Source organism: Vulpes vulpes, chromosome 7 (assembly GCF_048418805.1).
Source record: "Vulpes vulpes isolate BD-2025 chromosome 7, VulVul3, whole genome shotgun sequence".
In the NCBI taxonomy this organism is placed as follows: Eukaryota; Metazoa; Chordata; class Mammalia; order Carnivora; family Canidae; genus Vulpes; species Vulpes vulpes.
This window is the reverse complement of record NC_132786.1, coordinates 45018724-45040941: the sequence shown is the minus strand read 5'-3', so window position 1 is coordinate 45040941 and position 22218 is coordinate 45018724. Positions and strand designations below refer to the sequence as shown.

The following is a 22218-nucleotide window of genomic DNA, read 5'->3' as shown; positions in this document are numbered from 1 at the left end:
AGTGAGGGAGGAGGCACTGCTTTAGGCCAGAGCAGCTTCCACCCACAGGCCTGTGGATGCCCAGGGATGGCTCCCCAACCTGGGAGTTTCCATGTCCCAGTTCTCACATCTCACCACCTCTCCTAATCATCGTGTTCATTACTGTACAGTGTCCTGGACCTACATTAACTGTTGTGTATTTCAAACTACTGTGTATTGTGTATTGTGTTGTCCATCCTCACATTTTGTGGCTCATATGACATGTTCTGCTTACGATGGAAGAACCCTTTAGGAGAAATTAACTCTGCCTTGACTTTTTAGTTTTTCATTATCGTAATGGCCTCAAGTTTGGTCTCTGCACAAGTTCCCCCCTTGACACATAGCCACTTTCTGACCAGTGATGTGGGAATTTGATGGGTGGGCAATTAGAAGCCAGATTGGTCTGTCCACCATGTAGCCTGAATATCACCTTGTTAAAGACTGTAAAAAAGTGGTGGCTAGATTGATGGACTTTAAAATCTTATGTTTTCAGAAATCAGATTGGCATTCTGATGTAAACATACATCATGTATAATGTCTTCTTTCATTTTAACCTAAAGAATTTTATGAGCATTAATATGAAATATAATACTTTAGGAAAGATGCAGTCTGGTGTCATTTGTTAAAGGCAACCAGGGTTCGTTCTTTTAAACGCTACAGTAAGATTCTTTATTGGTTCAGACTTAAAACCAAATGATACTTAATTATCAGAGGTAGAAATAATCTAGGAAGGCTTATATCCTCCAAGTTCCCCAGGGAACCAGGTCCTCAAACTCCAAAAAGAGGAAAGAAAGGGAAAAGGAGCCTGGAGATTGGGAAAGAGCCAGTGGTGCTCAAGCAGCTTCTCCCCCAGGCTAACGGGCCATGTGCTTGGACTTGCCATGTTCCTATCTCTCTTTTGGGCCCCAAATGCTGGATGTTGGTGCAGAGTCTGGTGCTTCCTTTTCTTAGGAGATCTCAAGAGTTCTGTTGGCCAGCCATGTTATTGAGTGCCTGGATTTCTGGAGAATTTAATACAGAGTCATTATGGTTTGTATTTTCACAGTTACAGTTGCATGTGCTCTGTGACCTCTGTAAAGGATCAGTACCACTGCATTCTTTTTTTTTTTTTCTTCAGATTTCATTTCTTTATTCATGAGAGGAAGAAGAGAGAGAGAGAGAGAGAGAGGCAGAGTCATAGGCAGAGGGAGAAGCAGCCTCCTTGTGGGGAGCCTGATGCGGGGCTCGATCCCAGGTCCTGGGATCATGACCTGAGCCAAAGGCAGATGCTCAACCAGCAAGCCACCCAGGTGCCCCAGTACCACTGAGTTCTAAGTGCGGCCTGGTAACTTGGAGAAAGACACTAAATATCCTTTCAGTGCTTTACAGAAATGGGAGCCCAGAGACAGTGAGTAAGCTCCCTGGCCCCACAGTGCAGTTCCAAAACCAGAACCGGCACCAGAGCCCAGGCCTCCTGACTCGCAAATACTTTACTTTTCATGTTGGTAGAACTAGAAAATGTCATGATACCAAATTTAGCACGACAAACTATTTATCTAGCTGCTTTTCTTAGATTAGAACATAAACTTGTCCTAGGTTTTGGCCACGGTAGGCATTTCAATTTCTCTCTGTTCAGCAACCTCTGGATCCCTTCCCCCAAATGATTGACAGTGACCTTCAGCCTAATTTATATATGGTATTGAGGACGTGGTCTTTGGCCCAAGCAGAACTGGCTGCCAGTAACATTTGCCTTTCTTCTGTCTTTTTCAGTAAAAGGTAATCCTACCCTGCGCTGTGGACTGCTTGTCCTGCAAAGTAGCTCTACCTTTGTAAATAGTCTGGGATGATTCTGGAATCCAGAATGTTCTGTAATCCAATATTCAACCTACAGAATAGAAGACCAAGGCTCATATCCTATTAAGATTGAAATTATAAAGTGGTGTGATGGAGAGTTGAAGAGAGGCTCTGTGTCTCTGTGATTTACAGGGTCCCCCTGGTTCCCAGGCAGCAAGGGACGGTCGGAGCAGGACTTGTGTTCCACAGCTGGGTGTCCTGTTTCAGACCTCGCAGTGACGTGGTAGGGCCCTGGGTTTACACTGAAGCTTTTCAGCCTTGGCCTAGAAAAGCTGATGAAACCTTTTTTCCCCTCAATCTAAAGCCAGCAAAGCAAGGATGGGAATGAAAAGGCTGTTAAACTGGGGCACAGGCTCTTCCAGTGAGCCTGGAAGATTCCTGAGGATAGACAAAATTTCAGTCTTCCTCACCCTTTTGTTCTTTGGGTGTAACACGGTGCTCCGCATAGGCATTTTGTTGAATGGAGGTGGATGTTTGGTGATCTCTCTTTAATTACTTCTGAGGACCCCGAATATCTCCTGCCAGCATCTAGGCTCTTATATTTTGGGCTTTCTCTGTCTTTGGGTTAATTTCAAAGAATATACTGGTAGTGGTTTGTGAATATGGTTTTATAGAATAATTTTGTCTGAAAGCATTCAATTTTCAAACGCTAATTTTCATGTGTTCATTTAACCATAGAACTGGTTAAAATAAATGTTTATAAATATGTATTGATTTTGAAGAATGGGACTAAAATGTCCTCAGAGGCATTCACCAGTGCTCACAGCCCTGGTGTTATGATGAAGTTGGGCCCTGAGTTAGGCAGACCATAGCTCCAGGCTGAGCCACACGCTGCCTGAGTGGCCTGAGGAAACTGGTCCCCAATAACTGTGAACTGGGGATTATGTAAGGACCTAACTCATGAGGTTCTTGTGGAGATTAACTGAGGTCGTTTATGCAAAGTGACAGCACAGTTCATGGCATGGTACTCTAAAAATATTTGTTATTGTTTTTATTATTATTATTTTGGTAATTTTGACATAAACCAAATGACAGCTAAGATTGGCCTGATCCATGAACTATCGGGAAGGCTATTTTGAACACTCCCATTCTTTTCCCCTTGGAAATCCAAACTCTCCCTGGAATTCCTGCCAATTCCCATGGAGGTTTGCATTTCCAGTCTTTTCTGGTATAATCTCCTACTCCTATTGAGGTAGTCAGGTCAGAGATTGTCTCACATCCACTCCTGCATCTATGCCACCCAGCTATGGAGAATTAAAACCTGCCCCTTACTTAGCTACCCAGCCCTCGTCCAACCCATCAAGACATCATGATATATAGCAACTATCCTGAAGATTTGGGGTAAAAGTAAGGCTCAGTAAAGCAAAAGAATTTTCCTTCCCATCCCTGGGATTATTTCTTCTGGCACTTCACTACCTAATAATGCTTAAATGCAGTATAAGCATTTTCTAAAATACACCAAAAAATTATAAGTGCTTATGTTTGGGTTGTGGGACTAGGACTGGTTTTCTTTCCTTCCTTCTATATTTCTGAAACTGTAAATATTATGTAAATAAGTATACATTTTAAGTTTTGTTAAAGCACCAGTTTTGTTAAAGCTGGGGGAGAAAGCTTTATAGGATTGGGAAGACGTCAGTATTAGCAGGATAAATAAATCCTTGCCCAGGAAACCTCATCTCCTTTTCCGATCCTTTCAGATGTATTTCTCACAAGTTCCTCCTAATGGGAGTTGTTGCATTTCCTGTGAGTATCACAGTTCCAGATGCCCCCTTGTTGGCAGCGTAATAGGATTTTTTTCTTTAACATGTCTTAAAATGGCAGTTGCTTCTGGAAGGCTCCTTCTATCCTTTGGGCTTCCACTGTTCCAGGATGGAGTTTCAGTGGTCAGGCTTTACCTGCCCAGTTCCACCCTTCTACAAACAGAAGAGTCTCTACTTTCTCAGCTCCTATGAAGTTCACTTCTCCTTCCTATGCATTAGGGCTTCTGATCCCTGTGCTCCTAGGACCACTCCTGCCAAGGTCACCAGCATCTTCCATGTTACTGAATCCAGTGGACAGTTTACAGTTACTGCCTTACGTGATCTCTTAGCAGCATTGAGAATGGACACTCCCTTTCTCATAAACTACTCCCTGTGCCCATGGTTCCTTGACAGCACATTCTCCTGACTTTTCTCCTCCAGCTGGATTCCCTTCTAGTTTGCTCTTCTGATTCCTCTTCTATCACATCTTTAAAGGTTGGATTTCCTCAGATTTCTTTTCTTCTGTCTCTGCATGTTCTCCCTGGGTAAGCTCTTTGGGTCTTGTGGTTTCAAATATTATTTATGTGCCAATGACTACAAATTTAACTGCATGTCAGCAAATCTAAGACATCAGTGATGGTAAGTTGCACCCAGATTTTTTTTTTCCCTACAAAGAAAGACAGAAGCACTGCCAATTAAATGACATAACAGCTTCTTACACATTAACTGTAAGACGAATTCCATTTTCAGAAATGTCGGAATGTGAATAAGGCACACCCAATAATTAATGTTTTGCATAGATTAACTGCTGTTCGCAAAGCATGAATACCCAGTGTGTCTTAAGCATGGTGTTCCTGGGAATGCACAAATGAATTATAATAACATTATTTAGAGAAGCTGGTCCTGTCTCTCCAGGCATGAAATAAGCCTTATTATCTTATAGCTTATTGTATGTCTAAGTTAGAATTAAGTTAGCTGAACAGTGAGATGGAGTTATTGAACCAGTGGGTCATCAAGATGGTGGCCAAACTCTTGAGATTTGTTTTATTTTATCTACAGTTGACTGACTCTAGAGTCACAGTCAAGAATGTTCTAGCTATCTTAGTGTAAACCATGTGGTGGCCCCTGAGCAGTGCTCCCTATCATCATAGAGCTTCTCAAACAATTGAGTTTTAACTTTTTTTGCTCATTTATTTTGTTGCTACAGATCACTGGGAATTCATGCTCTTCTTGTTTCCCTCATTTTTTTTTTCTCCCTCTACTTCAAAATTACTTTTAACAGCAATGGGACCTATAAGAACTATTGCCAAATTTTGAAATGTATTTTTCCTGCAGCAGCAGCCAAAGTTAACAAAAATACACAGAAAAAAAAAATCTCATTAAGTATTCTAATCTGCCACCATCTGTGAACCTCATTTTGTTTCACTGATGCTTTCTAAAAATAATCTGAGTGGTATAGTTTCCTTCACTGCTATTGAAAGAATATACTAAATATTTTTGCCTCAAAATATTATCTTATGTTCAATCTGATTATCCCAATAAAGTTTTGTCTCCTTAGTCCTTAGGGCAGGGAAAATTATTTATATTCCATTTTTAGATAGTGCTAACTAGTGTATCACCCCTGAACCTCCACTTAATTTAGGTAGTTATATTTTAGCATGCAACTCAGTATTTTCCCATAGAAATGTTCCAAAAATAATATATCCCCTTGCTTTTCTTCTCCCACAACTCTCTTCCATAAGGTCTTTCTTGTAGTTAGTTCAGAATAGAACATTTACTGACAAAAGTTTAAATAAAATAATCTGATCATGTGGGAATTGAAAAATAATTTTTCTTAAATACTCCTGGGTCAAACAAGCAATAAAAAAATACAGTTATAGACTCTTCTAGGAAGGAAGAACAATAATACTGCAAGTGAAACTCATAAGGTGCAGCCAAAGATTTACTTGGAGGAAAATTATTGGATTTAAAAGATTTGTTATTAAACAAAAGGGATGATAATGAATGAGGTGACTCAAACCTGAGAGTTCAGAAATGAACAAAGAAACAAAGTCACATAATATACCAACAAAAGCTGAAATATTACTAACAAAGGAGGAGAAATTAAACAATTAGAAAAGAGAAATATTATTAAATCTATAGGCCCAGGACCTGTTATTTTGAAGAAAACACTTTGCTTATTTAATCATAAGAAAGTAAAAACATAATTCACAACTTAGGAATGAGAGACAGGGTCAAGAGGGAGGGATTCATCCACAGATAGGAATTAAAAGAGTTTAAGAATTTGAAAAACAGCTATTAGAATATAACTTGTAAGGAAAATAGATGCCAAAATGAGATTTAGTTAAAAAAAAAAAATAAATAGTAACATTCAGGGCACCATAACCATGACGAATTCACCTGATAAAAGTAGAACAAATAGGCTGGTACTTGTCGGTATCTCTTGAAAGCAGAGATGCGAAAACAAAACAGAAATCAAAACAGTTACAGCAGATAAAATGATAAGACATATTAAAACACCAATCCGGAGAATCCAAGACTTCTTTAAAGATTAAGAAATATATTTCTTTTATTGGTAATATAGGACTAAAGTAAAAAAGCAAATATTCATCATATTTAAAAAAGACAGTATTCATTCCTGATTTTTAAAAGTCAAAAAGTGAATGAAGAATGGGTCACTTCCCCAATGTGATTTAAACAAGTATCAACATCAAACTTAATGGTGAAATATTGGAATTGTTCCATTAAAAACAAGTACATGAAAAGATGCTCATCATCATTAATCTTGGGGGAAATGTAAATCAAAATCACAGTGAGATACTGTCTTACGCCTACTGGGATGGTTGTAATCAGAAAGAGATATAAAAAGGGTTGTCAAAGATGTAGAAAACTTGGAACCCTCATTCACTGGTAGTAGGAATGTAAAATGGTACAATGGCTTTAGAAAACAATGTGGGAGTTCCTCACAATGTTAAACAGAGTTACATATGACACAGTCTTTCCATTCTTGGGTGTATTATGTGTGTATATATATGTATACTGAAGAGAAATGAAAACAAATGTCCTCACAAAAACTTGTAAAAGAATGTTCATGGCACATCATTCATAATAGCCAAAACGTGAAAACAAGCTGAATATCCACCAACTGACAAATGGATAAATATAATGTGATATATCTGTATCTATGTAATGAAATATTATTTGGCAATACAAGGAAATGCAGTACTGACATATTTCAAAAATGGATTAATCTGGATTGAAGCATGAGTTGAAAACATGTTGCTGAGTGAAGGAAATCAGTCATAAAGTACATACAACATATTGTAGGATCCCTTTTATATGAATGTCTAGAATAGGCAAATCCACTAAGAAAAAGTATACTGATGGTCGCCTAGTGCTGAGGTGATTGGGGAAGAAGAGAAGTCTGAAGGCTGATGGGCACAGGGTTTCTTTCTGGGGCAATGAAATTTTTAAAAAATTGACTGTGGTAATGGATGCACGAGGAGAGATGTACGGCACAACGTTGTGAATATACTAAAAACCACTGAGTAGCACACTCTAAGTGAGTGGATTGTATGGAATGTGAATTATATCTCAATAAAGATGTATTTTAAAAAGAAACAAATGAAAATGTGAATGCTATTGCTATTCACTGTTAATCTGAAGGTGCTAGTTACTGCCAGTAAACAAGGAAAAGAAAAAGATGTATAAATACTGGAAGAGAAGAAACAAATTATTGCAGAAAATATTCCTGTCTACTCAGAGCATCTAAAAGACATTGAAACAATTAATAGAGGTGGTAAAAGAGTTTGGTGAAGAGAAAGTTACAAAACACACAAAAATTTGGCCGCCACTCTCCTTACTAATATAAAAAGTTCTTACGAATACCTAAGAAACGATGATCACCTAGTAGGAAAGTAAACTGGTGACATGAAGACCATTTGCAAGAGACGCAGTGATGAATAATGATATGAAAGGAATATATCAATAACAAAAAAAGTACTTTTTAGAACTATGAGCTGGTAGGTTAAGACACTCTTATTGAATGAGCATCTTTTACATAGACATTCACAAGGCCTCAGAATCATGCAACCACCTCAGACTAAATTGTACGAATAAAAACATATTTTAAATACCAGATTCTTTATTGACCTCATCAGATCCCTGGAAATTGGGAGGAAGTGGGATGGGATTCCTCCAGTGCTCTTCTCAGAAGGCTGGTTGGTTCCAGGGCTGAGAAGACTGAGGCAGCAGAATGTCTTGAGTGTTGTTTGACCTTGCTGTCCTGAAGAGTGCTCATTAGGTCTTCTATTCCCCTGCATCTTCCCTGGAGCAGGGAGGAAGCCCTGTGCTCTCAAATACATCAGGGCCACCACTTCCATATTAGACTGAATACGGAGCAAATGTGATTCACTGTTCCCTGAGGCTTTCTCATGGAAGCAGGTAGCCATCCTGACCTGAGGGGGTGAGGGCTGAGCCAGTGTCTGTCTGTAGATGGCTGACCCTCAGCTGTAGTAAGTAGTGCTGCCAAGCCCACCATCATTTTTTTTTTAATTTTTTTAAATTATTTATTTATGATAGTCACAGAGAGAGTGAGAGAGGCAGAGACACAGGCAGAGGGAGAAGCAGGCTCCATGCACCGGGAGCCCGATGTGGGACTCGATCCCGGGTCTCCAGGATCACGCCCTTGGCCAAAGGCAGGCGCCAAACCGCTGCGCCACCCAGGGATCCCCTAAGCCCACCATCATTTCAGGAATGTTCATCTGGTGGTTGTGGTGACCTTGCCTTGTTAAGAGTCATAGTTCCTTTAGTTTCCACTTACCCTGTAGAGATTGTCTAAGAATTTCCATTATATTTCCTATTGGAATGATACCAGCACACATATCCTTGAAGCTGCTCTGCTTAGAAGAGAGGTGTATGCTCAATAAAAATTGTTTCCAGAGATCTCCCATAACCACTGAAGGTCATTGGTGAAAATTCCATTTATTAGAGAAATTTTTATTATAAATGAATGTGAGCATCTTAATTTGGTAGATTTTTCCTTGTAAACATGCAGAACATTTCTCTGATACTTTTTGCTCCCACATGTATATTTCCTGCTAGTTTATGCAGAAGCAAACTGCCTTGAGACTGTTTCTACTACCGAGAAATACATAGGGAAATACATTATTGTGCATTTAATAGACATAATTCATACATGGTGGTTGTAAAAACTCTGATGCATACACTTCTTGCTTTATATAACTATAGTGAAATAAAAATGCAGACTTACTTAAAATACAGAAAGGCTATTAAAGAATAAGGTCTACAAATCTTTTATGGTACATTTAAAATAATATTTTAAGTGATGAATTTTTGTCTTGATATACAGAATCATATACTGGTATCTAATTAAGAGAACAAGTTTTGGGCTTTATTATTGGAAGAATTCTCAAAATTATATTTGGGATTAAATTCCAGATGTCTTACTTATTATTTATTCATATGAAGTTTTTTGCTTTATTATAACTCTGTCAAACTGATTTCTCTAGGTCGAAAATGTCCGTTTGGTAGATCGGCTATCTTCTAAAAAGGCAGCCCTAGGTACTTTGTATTTGACGGCTACTCATGTCATATTCGTGGAAAATGCACCTGACACAAGAAAAGAAACATGGGTATGCATTCTCTATTTTTCTGTTGCTTAAAGTAACAAGTTTTGACCCTCCTTTTGTTTGTGTTTAGGGTGAGGTGGGTGGGTTTTTGGTATTTGGGTGTTGAAAGGACAGTTTCTGGAAGGTCAGCTTTGCCTTTTTCTGCAGAGAGTCAAATCCACTTGATCTGCTTATTCATCTTCAACACTAATTATTTGAACATCATCAAAGACAAGCCTAGAAATAGCCAGAGATATAAGTGCTTCATGTCTCAGCTGTCAAGTAGAGATTCCAGAATATCAGTGCCAGATACAGCATTAATGTAGTGCTTTATTGGAAAGATGTTTTATTTGCAGGATGCAATAATGCAGGCCACTTAGTCATCTTATTATGTTGTCTTCACTTTTCCAATAATTTGAAAAAGAAGGCAAGAAAAGCTAGGGAAGTGTCCCATTGTCAGGTATTTCTGCTACTTAATAATAAGACCCTTACATCTTATTTGATATAGCCACCCAACCGTGACACTATGACTAGAACCAGAATCCCTGCATTGTAGATTTTTTCCCTTTTCTATATTCTATAAACATTGCTACATTTTCAGCAGAAGGTGGCAGGCATTACTGGCTGGAGAGGACTTGTGACAGGTAGTGACTATACTTGGGAGCATAGCATAATGTGTGGACTTAATAAATCACTATATTTTACACCTGAATCTAATGTAACAGTGTGTGTATGTGTCAACTATACTCACATAAAATAATGAATGCTACCATTGATTGAGCAGAAGCCCCAACCTCTCTGGCCACTAAAGCACCAGAGAGATGTATTTTCAGCATGACTTTCTTTAACATAGATCTCTTCTCCAGCCTGCCTGACCACCAGCAACTTAGAAAACAACAATCTTAAGTTGCTATTGAACTTGAGCATTCCATGTGGAATTAAAGAGCATGGTGGCACCTCCCAGTGGAGCCATCTCTAGCTTTTGTTGATTGCGAGGTTTATTTTACTAACTTCTCATGACCTTCTTTAATTTTAGCTATTAAGTGCATTCAGCATGTGACTACCAATATGTTCCCTTACCTGGACTTGTACAAAATTATATGCTGAATAGTTGGCTCTAAATAATTAGCCTGGATATCAGAAGGCTTGGTAATGAAAAATAAAATTATACATTTAGATGGTTCTTTCCCAGAACATTGGTTCTTGTCATCTGAGTGCAGGTGTTGAGCTAGCTCGAGATGGGGGGAGTGTTTCTTGTCTGTGTTCCTTCAGAGATCTGTGTTACCCCTTGTCTCGTTTACCAGTTTTTGTGCACAGCTTCTCCACATGACTTTTGGTTGTAGATTCTTCACAGTCAGATTTCCACCATCGAAAAGCAGGCAACAACCGCTACTGGATGCCCTCTGCTTATTCGCTGCAAGAACTTCCAGCTGTTGCAGCTCATCATACCACAGGAACGAGACTGCCACGATGTGTACATCTCTCTGATACGCCTTGCAAGGCCAGGTAGGGTGCAGGAACCAGGCATTTCGTATGTCGCACCCTTAAGTTCACAAATTGTCTTCAAGAAATATGCATAGCTCAAGAATTCTGGTGTTTTAGGAATTATATGCTATCCCAGTCCTCAGAGGGGCCAAGAACTCTCCATGATTCCTTGCCTTTAAGGCAATGAACCTCTTTGATTATTCTTACTATTTACTTTATCTTTGGGGGGGGGGTCATAGCTTTTCATTTTGTAGTGAAATCGTACTAAAATTGTGCCCTTCCCAGACTGTGATAGTTGAGCTACCGTGCTTGAAGCCTAAGCTAAAACTGATAAATTGTTTTGTGTGGAAAATATTAATATCAAACAGTTCTAGGGCAGTTTCCCCTCTTGGGGCTTTTAAGGCTCTTTTTTTTTTTATTGCTTTTTGATGGTGATATATGTTTCCCAAGGTTGTAACTAGACCTTTGTTAGCAATAGTTGTATTCACAGTATGGATATGTTAGTTCTCCTAAACAGAACCTTCTTAAGTGTCATGGGAAGAATGTTTAGTTGATTTGAAAAATAGATGCTGACAGTTACTCTCCTGTTATGTCCCTCGGATTGGGGTCTTCAGAGTTACCGCTTACTATACACTTCTAGAAAAGTATGTCTTTCTGTGTGGCTTGTATGGATTGTGGTGTCCTCTCACTTAAAAGAAATAGACATCTGAGTTTCTGGGGAGAATTTAGTAAAAATAAACCTTTTATATAAGAGTAATGTCTATGGTAGTGTTACACCAAAGTCACTGACAAGGAAGATGGGATACGTCTTTACAGTTACTTTGCTAACTACTTTTGGATTCAGGACAAGAAGTTCGATCGTAACGTCTGCATGGGGTTAATTGGGTCCTCCGTTTCTTATGATGTGATCATCTCATGTAGATAGTGAGGAACTAAAGTTATTTCATGAATATGATGCCAGGGAGCTGTCAAAATCCGATAATTTTGACTTGACTTTGCCCCGTGTTCCAGGCAGCCAGTGGAGGCTTTTTCATCTCACTGTGTTGCAAAGAACTGCAGAGTTAGCCAGAAAAGCAGTTGAACTTTTTAGAGAGTGCACTATAATTGGAACAGAAGTTCTGGGAAGATGTATGTTAGGTTGCGTGCAGCAGGGAATGCGAGGAGAATTGTGTGCCAGCAATTTCTGTGTCACTGATTAATGGGTGTACTGGATAATAAATGTGCTCTGACCGGATTAATAGGATTTAGGAATAGCCCAGAGAACTGGGAAAGAGCTGAGTGGCTGGAAGAGCAAATCACAGTGACTGTGAGGGCTGTGGCCAGTGATGACAGCGAGTGCCAGGACTCTCGTTATGAGGGCCCTCAGGGAGGAAAATCTCTGTGGCCCTCAATTTTTAAAACACACACTTTTTCTTAAAGGTGACATTTGGGAGTTAGGTATTAGAAATAGCCAGAGAGCCAAAAAAGGAAATCATGGTAATTAATTGAATTAAACCTATTACCTTAGAAGATTTTTAGAAAGCTACTAGCATTTTCAAACACAGAATTAGAAATGCCAGTTTGCATAAAACAGAGTGCTCTAGTAAGTGTGGGAAGATGAAATAGAACCCAGACAATTTCACAGTTTAATGTTAGAGGCAATGCTAAGATTAGGACACGTGACAGCCTATAACCTAGGAACCAAGCTTTTGAATCTGGGTGGAGGTAAAGAAAGGTGGAGGGGGTCCCAGCTGGGAGTAGAGGTGGCTTATCAGAGCCATCCGAGGATCTTTTGCAAAATACACCTTCCCCCTCCTGTAGGTCTTTCAGAATAGGAGTGAGTGTGTGTGTGTGTGTGTGTGTGTGTGTGTGTGCGTGTGCGTATAGTATACTTTGAATTCTAGTAGCACGATATAGCTCTCTGTGGTTCCAGTTAGTCACCAACACAAATCAACTTTTTCCAGCTACCCTCATAGACATAGCTAAACTGCAGGATCCTGTGGAGGACACCATATATATATATATATATATATATATACACGTATACATATACATATACATATTTATATGTATTTATATACATATTTATATGATAATATAAATATATGTATGTATATTTTTTTATAAAGAAGAAATGCTTGGGAGTCCATTTCAGTCAAGTCTTATGAAGGAGATATTTTCAGAGCTCTTGAGATTCCCTCTTCACTGAGTTAGGTTTTCTAGAATAAGGGTACATCAAACTACTAAAACATTTAGTGAGGTTTTATTGGTTTGTCCTCTGTGTGAATTCAGATTTGGTAAGAGTGAAAAATTGAAGTAGCCAAATTCAGTAAACTCTTTAATTCTTAGTCAAGAATAATTTAGTTTAAAGTAAAGCTTTGGCCCCAATGAAAAATGGATCCAGAGTACTAAGAAGGATATACATTTTTCTGATGAGAAGACCCCTATTTCTCAGAGAGCTCCCACTTTTCCCATGTGCATTCGCCTCTCTCTGATTGGCCTTCTGTTGTTTATTTTTGTATCAATTATCTTTCCCTCGGTAGTGTTTGTGGACCATTTAACATTTAAACCATCTTTGTTTATTTTCCCATTTTTTCTAAACAAGTGTTTTTTTCCAGTTCTTAGTCCCCAGTTCTTCTGTGCACTTATATGTTTTTTAAAATCTCATGATTGAAATCCTATCATTTGCTTAATTTACCTTTTTAATTTTGCTTAATTTTACCTTTTTGGCTTAATTTCACTTTTAACGTTCTCGTCTAAGTCATGGCTCCATATACAGTGTCTGCGGTGGTAATTTGCTTTTTATTGACGACAACACTAATCTCTGAGTCCAGGAGTCCTTTTCCACCACGAGGTTGCTGCCTCAGCCCTGGTGTTTCATTCAAATACTTGTGCAAAAGAAACAGCACACCTTTCCTGATTCTTACTCTAAATCTGCCAAGTCCAGGAATAGCTGTGCTGTCTTCTCACCCTGTGTAAATGGTTTTTCAGCTCTGGTTATTTGAGGGTGCCTGAAGGTGCAGAAGGTTGGGAGCAGCTGGGCTTTCAGTTGTGATTTTTGGTTCTAATAAGCTGCACCTATGTGCGTCTCCCAGTGCTGCTCTTCCCAGACCCATCTCTGCATTCTGCAAATGCCCATTCCTGTTTGTTCTTTCCTTTTGATTTTTAAAAACTTTGCCAAAGGGAGACCATCAGTAACATAACTTTTCTTTTTATTTTTAAAGTATTTTTTTATTATAGTATTAAGTTACTTTTTGTTTCTCCCAATGAGTCTATCATGGTAATTCCCCAGTTGTTTTTTTTTTTCTGAAATATTCTGTTCTCCAGAACCATTTAGCCTGATACCTGGGAAACAAACTGGGTTGTTTTTCTTTTTTCTCTAATTGCTTTGTCTTACCCACAGCTGCCTTATCTGGTGGAGTGAACACCCTTTCCTTTTTTATGAGAGAGAAGGAGCAAGGGTGGGGTGCAGAGGCAGAGCCATTTGTAAGCTTGGTGGTTCCAAGTTGAAAATTGCCACTTGATGGCGTAAATCTTCCCCAGAGAGGAGGAAGAGGGGGATGGCCAGGAGCCAAGGCCCTGATGAGAGCAACAGGTATGGAACCCTTTGCAGGATCAGGTGCTTCCCTGTGTTAAGGAGGCCATGATGAACGGTAGTGCTCAAAACCTGCATCTCTTATGCTGTCTCCTGAGTCTTGAAACACTGATCTGGCTTTCCTAGAAACATCACCCAGATGCTACCCACTCTTGATTTAATGTAGTATTTTAGAAATTATTATTTTTTTCTTTCTGAATAGGAAAACCTTCAAGTCTGCCTTTGCTTAGCAACTGTAAGCTTTAGGTGGGTAAATAAAGTAAATACCAGAATAATTTCTGATTTTAAAAGTAAATACCAGAATGATTTAAAATTTTCTCTAAAAAAAGTAATGTTTTTTTAGATTGGAGGTTCACGTTCAGCTTACTCCAGCATATGGAGTGTTCACTTCTTATGGGAGCAGCCCTGGGGGAGGGTCCTTCAGCACACCTCCTGTTGAACCCTGCCGCCTCTAACAGCAAAAGGCATTTGATGTTGGATGTGATGGCTCAGACTTTGTGGTGTGAGAAGCCAGTGGAGTATTTAACATGTCTGTTTTAAGAGATGAGGGTGAGAAACCAGGGCTCTGACCTCTCTGAAGGAGGTGTGTCCTCTCAGTTCAGATTCTGTAAAGACTAGAGATTTCTCTAGCCCTACTTTTGTTGTTTTTAACTCCCCTCCTTGCTGATTACTAAGAATTCTGCTATGTATTTTGCAGGAGATGGAGGACAACAGAACATTGTGAATGGGAAATATTCAGTAAAATTTACATCTGTGTTAGTGGTACTTTTTAATTTCTCAGAGTAGGCTGTCATCTGCTGAAGGCTTCCCCTGGGCTGGCCGTTGGGTAAGAAGCTCGCCTATGTGAATAAGACCGAGTTTTGGCTGACAAAAATGGCGGTTTCTTTGCCCTCATGTAGAATTTTACTTAACTTGAGCCAGAGCGTGATTACCCTTTAGCTTAAAAATAACTCAAAACATTTCACAGTTTTAATGGCAACCGATTCTAATGGCTCCCAAATCAAGAATGATCTTCTTAATGACTGCTATAAATTACTCTTCCTTTAGTTGGTGTTCTGTGTGCTTGTTTCCCCCCCAATGCCAGCCAGTGTGAGCTCATACACAGAAAATTCTCAATAGTTCTAGAATGGTTTTCTCCTTCTACCTTTAAACTTAGTTGTAACTATTCAACAAAGGGAACTTAGCTTCCATTATTAACCCTATATTCACAAGTTCTTCTTTGACTGCAGGAACTGAGGCTTTCTCTAGAGATTCTCTTGGCCTCTTGAACAAATTGCATTTGCGGTTAACATTATGATATCAGAGGCCTGAGTCATGAAATAGTACTGAGAGATGGAAAAGATGTGTCAGTGTCCAGATGATGGTTCCCAGAACAGGATCTCACTTTCGTAGGCTGCCTACTCCAGTAGCTAAGATTACAAGAGATGGTTCCTACTGAGAGCAGCTACTCTGTGTGTGTACAGGTACCTGGAGGTGTGTGTTTCCTTATTGGTCAAAATCATCAATATTCTAAAGCTTGAAGTTTAGAGATATATCCAAAGAAACTGAAATAGGACATAGTTTAACTGATAAACCGACTTTTGCTTCTTTTCTACAATAAAGAGTACATGTCTAATGAAAAAGTCTAGTCCTTAAAATATGACCCTTATCTTTCTTCTTCCTTGTAGATGAGTCATTTCCATAGTAGTCACAACAAGCCTGAAACTGAGTTTAGCTCCCAGGCTGCCGGTGTGTTACTGTGGCCTTTTGCTGGTGGTGAGATCCTTTACTGGGTCTCCAGACACACATTGAAGAACAATTAAATTAGCCACATCTGAATGTCATCAACAGATTAAGGCATAAAGGTGGTGGTGGTGGGGGGAACCTAAGAAAACTGTGAGGAGAAAGAAATCTACTATTGGAGAAAAAGATGACTCGGGGTGGAACAAGGGAAAAGACACAAAAGTGGTCCATCTGGGGAGAAGGAGAAGGATCTTCCTTAGAGAGGCAGTGCGTGTGATTAGGGGCATGCACGCTACAGCTAGATTACCTAATTTAAATCCAGAGTTCCCACTTACTAGCTGTGTGGCCCCGGGTATGTTCCTTAACTTCCCTTTGCTTCAGATTTCTAGTCTGTAAAATGAGGCCCATCATGGGTTAATACATTTATCAAGAACAGAATCTAGAATGAAACAAGGGTTCAGTGAGTATCAGCTATGATTTGTCTTTACCAGATTGCTTGGATCTGCACTAGCCAAGATGGTAGTCTGCGGTATCCAGTATGGCTGCATGTGGCTGGTGGGCCTTGAAATGTAGCTAGAATGAATGAAGATGTACTGTCAAGTGTGAATCACACACAGAATTTCAAAGACATTATGAAATAAGATATATGAAATATTAAAAAGTTTATTATGCACATATCAAAATGATAATAATTGGATATGTTGGGTTTCTAATGAAGAATATTGGTAAAATCTTATCTTCATTATTTCTTTTTAGTTTTTTAATGTGGCTACAAGGACATTTTAAGTGACATATGTGGCTTGCTTATATTTCTGTTAAATAGCACTGGCGTAATTGCTTCCTTCAACATAACAAAATCAGAGCAGGAAAATCAGATTCTAGCTCTAAATGGGAAAGGCTGTTGGGCCTGGCCTCACAAGCAGAAAGGGTGTTACATAAAGACATGGACATCTTGGCAGAATTGAAAGCAGACTTTCATCATGCCTCCTTGAATTTGACCCTCATGACCAGGGGGCCTTGCACAATGAATTGATTTTTTTTATGAATCCTATGAATTTTGTATGAGCAGTGCAATTATGGCATTGATGTGTTTGCTAAAAATTCATATGTTTTCAGGGCAAACCCTTGAATACATTCCACAGCTTTTCAATTGTTATTTTATTTTTCATATTGTGGCGGGGGCGTGGGCCTCCATCTACCTCTGAGAGGCCATCCCAGATCCAAGCTTGATAAACATAAATTGAATTCTTGATGTCTAATGATGCATACATTCTTAATTAATTTTTTGAAGATTTTATCTATTCATGAGAGACACAGAGAAAGAGGCAGAGACATAGGCAGAGGGAGAAAGAAGCAGGCTCCCTGTGGGGAGCTCGATGTGGGACTCAATTCCAGGACCCTGGGATCAGGACCTGAGCCAAAGGCAGATAGATGCTCCACCACTGAGCCACCCAGGCATCCCTCTTAATTAATTTTTAAGCTCCATTTCTTATGTGGTTTGGAGAATATGTTTGTCTTCAAAAACTTTTTTTTTTTTTAAAAAAGGCAAAAAATGGAAAAGGCCTTGTTTCTGAAAGGAAGAAGCTCTTGTGAAGTTGAGTTTGCTTGTCACAAAATCCCTGTGCCACTGATGGGAGGAGGTGGGTGGACCTGCCCACAGAGATGGGGTGCTCCAGGAGTGTCCCAAGAGGCAAGAAGCTGGTTTGGCTTCTTGATAAACTCCAACCCAGACAGAATGCTTTTGGGGAGATTTGGTCCTAGTTTTGATTTGGCTTGATTTGGCTTTATTCTCCTTTTTCTTGCAGTGAAATATGAGGAGTTATACTGCTTTTCATTCAACCCCAAGCTGGATAAAGAAGAAAGAGAACAGGGCTGGATGCTGATCGATCTCAGTGAAGAGTACAAGCGAATGGGCCTCCCTAATAATTATTGGCAGCTCAGCGATGTGAATAGAGACTACAGAGTGAGTGCAGGCATCTAGTGAAATCCAGATACTTAATTCAAGTGAACTCATGATCCAAATAGCTTAGCATGACTTCTGTTTAATCTCCTTTAGTTTTTATAGCTCTTTGTAGATATAGATCTCTGGATTTGCAAGTCTCCCTTGGTTATTACAAGTGCAATTCTTACCTGCAACTAGAAACAAAAAATTTGGCCAAGGGAACCATGGAGACACCCCCCCCCCACACACACACACACATACACACCTTTCCCTCATGATTGAGGAGATGGAGACCCAGAGAAGTCCAGTGGTGGGCCTCATCACCAGGCAATGGTGGGGAGAGCCGGCCAGTGCCAAGTTCTCCCATCAGCTCTTTTTATAGTGTAGCGAGTGATTAGTGGGGAAGTCACAGAGACTCTGATGGCAGTCTGGCACCAGCTCCTCTCTGTACTCACTGAACTCTTGATTGGTACACAAGGTCACCAAGAGGCTTCCCTAGAGAAATGGGGAGAAATGTGTCTATGCTTACAAAGGCATATGGAGAGGAAAGGAAACAGGAGAAGCAGAATCAATTTCGTATTGGTCCTCATGATGGGCTTGCAAATCAATGTTGGTTTCCCTATTAATTTTTTAAGTATTTTAAGTAGTAAAAGTAATGTAAGAATGTTGCAGAGCATTTATAAAAGAGAGGAAAAAGAAAAAATATCCAGCATCTCAGTGCCCTCACATTCTTCCATTAGATTTTAAAATTTTCCTTCAGTATCTTTTCCTCATCTGCATAGTTTAATAACTCCTTTCTCATCTAAGTCATACATTTAATTTTTTGAAATTGGAAAACACAGAGGAAAAGGAACTGTTCAAATATATATAACAAATACGGAATCATGTTACACATGCCTTGTGTTCTGCTTTTCTTCATATATCGTGCTGTTTTTTCCTGCCAATAAGTATATTTTGTATCATTTAAAAACATTATGTAACATTAGATAGTATGGCCATATCCTATTCTTTCTACCTAATCTCCAGCAGACATTCAGAGGACTAGTATTTTTTCCTATTTTAAATAAACATGGTGAGAACATCCTGGTAACTATACCTCCACCCATGTTAAAATCCTTTTTAAAGACAGATTCCTAAAGGTGAATTTCTATGTCAGAAAGTTTATACAAATTTTTCTTAAAGATTTTATTTATTCATCCATGAGAGATAGAGAGAGAGAGAGAGGCAGAGACACAGGCAGAAGGAGAAGCAGGCTCCATGCAGGGAACCCAATGTGGGAATTGATCCCGGGACCATGGGATCATGCCTTGAGCTGAAGGCAGATGCTCAAGTGCTGAGCCACCCAGGCATCGCATACAAATTTTTATACATATTGTCAAAAAGAACTGCAGGGAAGTTGTCCCAGTTTATATAAATTCTCAGTAGTTTGTATGAGAATGCTTGATTCTTGTGCCTCACTGGGAAAGAGGTTCATTCTTAGTTTTCTTGACAACTTGGTAGTGGGACAAGTGATTTCTCCTTCTTATTTACTCTACATGCTTTGATTCCTTGATATGTAGATTTGTATATGCCGATTGACCATTTATATCTAATCTCCTGTTATTGATCATTTCTGGTTACATTTTTAAAATTTTTTTATTATTGAAGAATAGGTGACAAACAATGTTATATTAGTTCCAGGTGCACAACATAGTTACTCAGCTATTCTTTATGTTACCTAATGCCCACCAGGGTAAGTATATTCACCACAGAATGTTATTACAATATTATTGACTATATTCCTATGCTTTACTCTTCATCCCTGTGAGTTATTTATTTTATAATTGGAAATTTGTACTTCCTCCCATCCTTCCAGACCCTCTCCCCTCTGGCAACCAATTTGCTCTCTATTTGTGAGTCTGTTTCTAGTTTGTTTGTTTTTTTGTTTTTGTCTTTCTCTATATGACTTATATTTTACTTAGCATAATGCCCTCTAAGTGCATTCATATACAATAAGATGGCAAGATCTTATTCTTTTTTATGGCCAACTAATATTCCTCTGTATGTGTGTGTGTGTGTGTTTATAATATCTATATATATTATATAGATTTTCCTTATCTATCAGTGGATGCAAATTGCTTCCATATCTTAGCTGTTGTAAATAATGCTGCAATGAACAGAAGGATGCATGTATCTTTTCAAATTAGTGTTTTTGTTCTCTCTGGGTAAACACTCAGTAGTGGAATTGCCAGATCTTATGATATTTCTATTTTTAATTTTTTGAGGAATCTTCATACTGTTCTGCATAATGGCTGTGCCATTTACATTTTCACCGACAGAGACATGACGGTTCCCTTTGCTCCACATTTTGCCAACAATTGCTATTTCTTGTCTTCTTGATATTAACCATATTGACTGGTGTGAGGGGACACTTCTTTGTGGCTTTGATCTGCATTTTCTTGATGATGAGTGATGCTGAACATCTTTTCATGTGTCTGCTGTCTATTTGTATGTCTTTTTTAGAAAAATAGTTATTCAGTTCCTCTGCCCATTTTTCACTGGGATTATTTCTATTTTTTTGTGTTGAGTTGTATAAATTCTTTATATATTTGGGATATTAACCCTTTATCAGATATATTATTTGCACATATCTTCTTCCATTACATTTGTTTTGTTGATAGTTTCCTTAGTCCCAATAGCTTGTTATATAAATTTAGTAATAATTAACTATATTGTATATATAGTATGTAACATATATACACACACACACACACACACAAACACACACAAATATATATATTTGATTGCTAGCTATAGAAATAAAAACAGTATCGTCCTGGTACAAAAATAAACACATAGATCAATGTTTTTAAACTTCCCTAATGTTCCCTCCATATCACCTCTGCTGTAGTGTCACTGTCCACAATTTGGTGTTGTCCTTGTCTCTATGTTTCCACATTTGTAAGTAGTAAAAATGTGGTATTATTTTGTGTTTTTTATGCTTTCTGTACGTGGTATTTTACTGAATGTAGTTTACTGAAACTGATATTTCACTCACATTGTATTTGAGAGTCATCTCATTTAGAAAACACATCTATTATAGTTGCCACATGCCAGGCACTGTTCTAAAAACTTGACAGATGTTAGCAGTCCCATGTGGTGGGTGTGGTTAATATCCTTGCTTTGCAAATGGAGAAACTCAGGTATAGCCCAAATAGGTAACTAAGACATCGAGAAATGAAGAAGCTGTTGATACCTGTAGCTCTCCTTCCTTCATTCTTCACTATTGTATTATACTGCATTTTACAGATGGACCATAGTTCAAAAAAATTATCCTTATCATCCTCTCCCTCCCTTTTTGTTTTATTGTCAGAAAGCTGTTAACTGGTTTATACATGACTCATAGTGTATTGAGAGTTTCCATCTAGGAGTAGAATTTCTGAGTTAGAGAAATTAAAGAGATTTTAGCCTTACTAGGTATTGCCAGATTCTTTCCAAAGTGAATGCATGGACAAATAGACCTAATAGCAAGATAGACAAGTTTTCCGTACTCCACAGACTCGCTGATAATTGATACTGCCTTTGTTTGATGATAGACCTACTCATTGACTCAGCAGTCTTACTTTTGGGAATTTATTTTAAAAAGTCAACAGTATACACACACATAGTGATATATAAGGTGACTTATTGAAGCATTGTTTGTAACAGCATATATTAGAAGAAAGCCAAGTTTCTTAGTAGAGGATGAGTTAAATAAGTTTTGCTCTATCCATATATTAAATTAATGTGAAGCTATTAAAAAATATGGTAGATTCCATCTACTGGTAAGGAAAGATTACTAAAGTATATCATTAGGTTAAAAAAGTAAGGCATAGAGATGCATGACTGGCTTAGTTAGTGAAACATGTGACTCTCAGGGTTGTAAGTTCGAGCTCCACATTGGGTATAGAGACTACTTTCAAAACTATCTTAAAAAAAAAAAAGCTAGACACGGTATATTGAATATAGTGTTATATCTTTTATCTGAAAAAAGAATGAGAAAAATAAGAAAATATGTTTGTATGTGTGTAATTGTCCCAAAGTGATAACCTGGAGAGTAGATGGGTATGGGGTGGACAGAACACAAGGATGAGGATGTGCATCTTTTTGTATTGTTTCATTTTATAACCATATGAATTAATTAATCAAAAACATAAATTGGAAAAAGTACCAATCTTATTGGTGTGAAATGGATCTGTGTGGTTTTATTTGTATCCTCCCCATAACTGGCAAGTGAGCCTGTATTTATTGGTAACT

The 22218-nt window shown here is 38.5% G+C and overlaps 1 protein-coding gene across 3 annotated transcripts in view; it reads left to right on the top strand.

The window, feature by feature from the left end:
* Positions 1–22218, top strand: part of MTMR7 (myotubularin related protein 7) — a 104413-nt gene that overhangs the window by 28733 nt on the left and 53462 nt on the right. For 2 of the 3 annotated variants that reach the window (XM_025984574.2, XM_072763622.1), the window contains exons 2-4: positions 9122–9244; positions 10564–10726; positions 17807–17964. In XM_025984574.2, the coding sequence (XP_025840359.1) occupies positions 9122–9244; positions 10564–10726; positions 17807–17964 (444 nt within the window). Of the gene's footprint in view, positions 1–9121; positions 9245–10524; positions 10727–17806; positions 17965–22218 lie in introns of all 3 variants that reach the window. The other variant, XM_072763623.1, reaches the window with a different exon arrangement.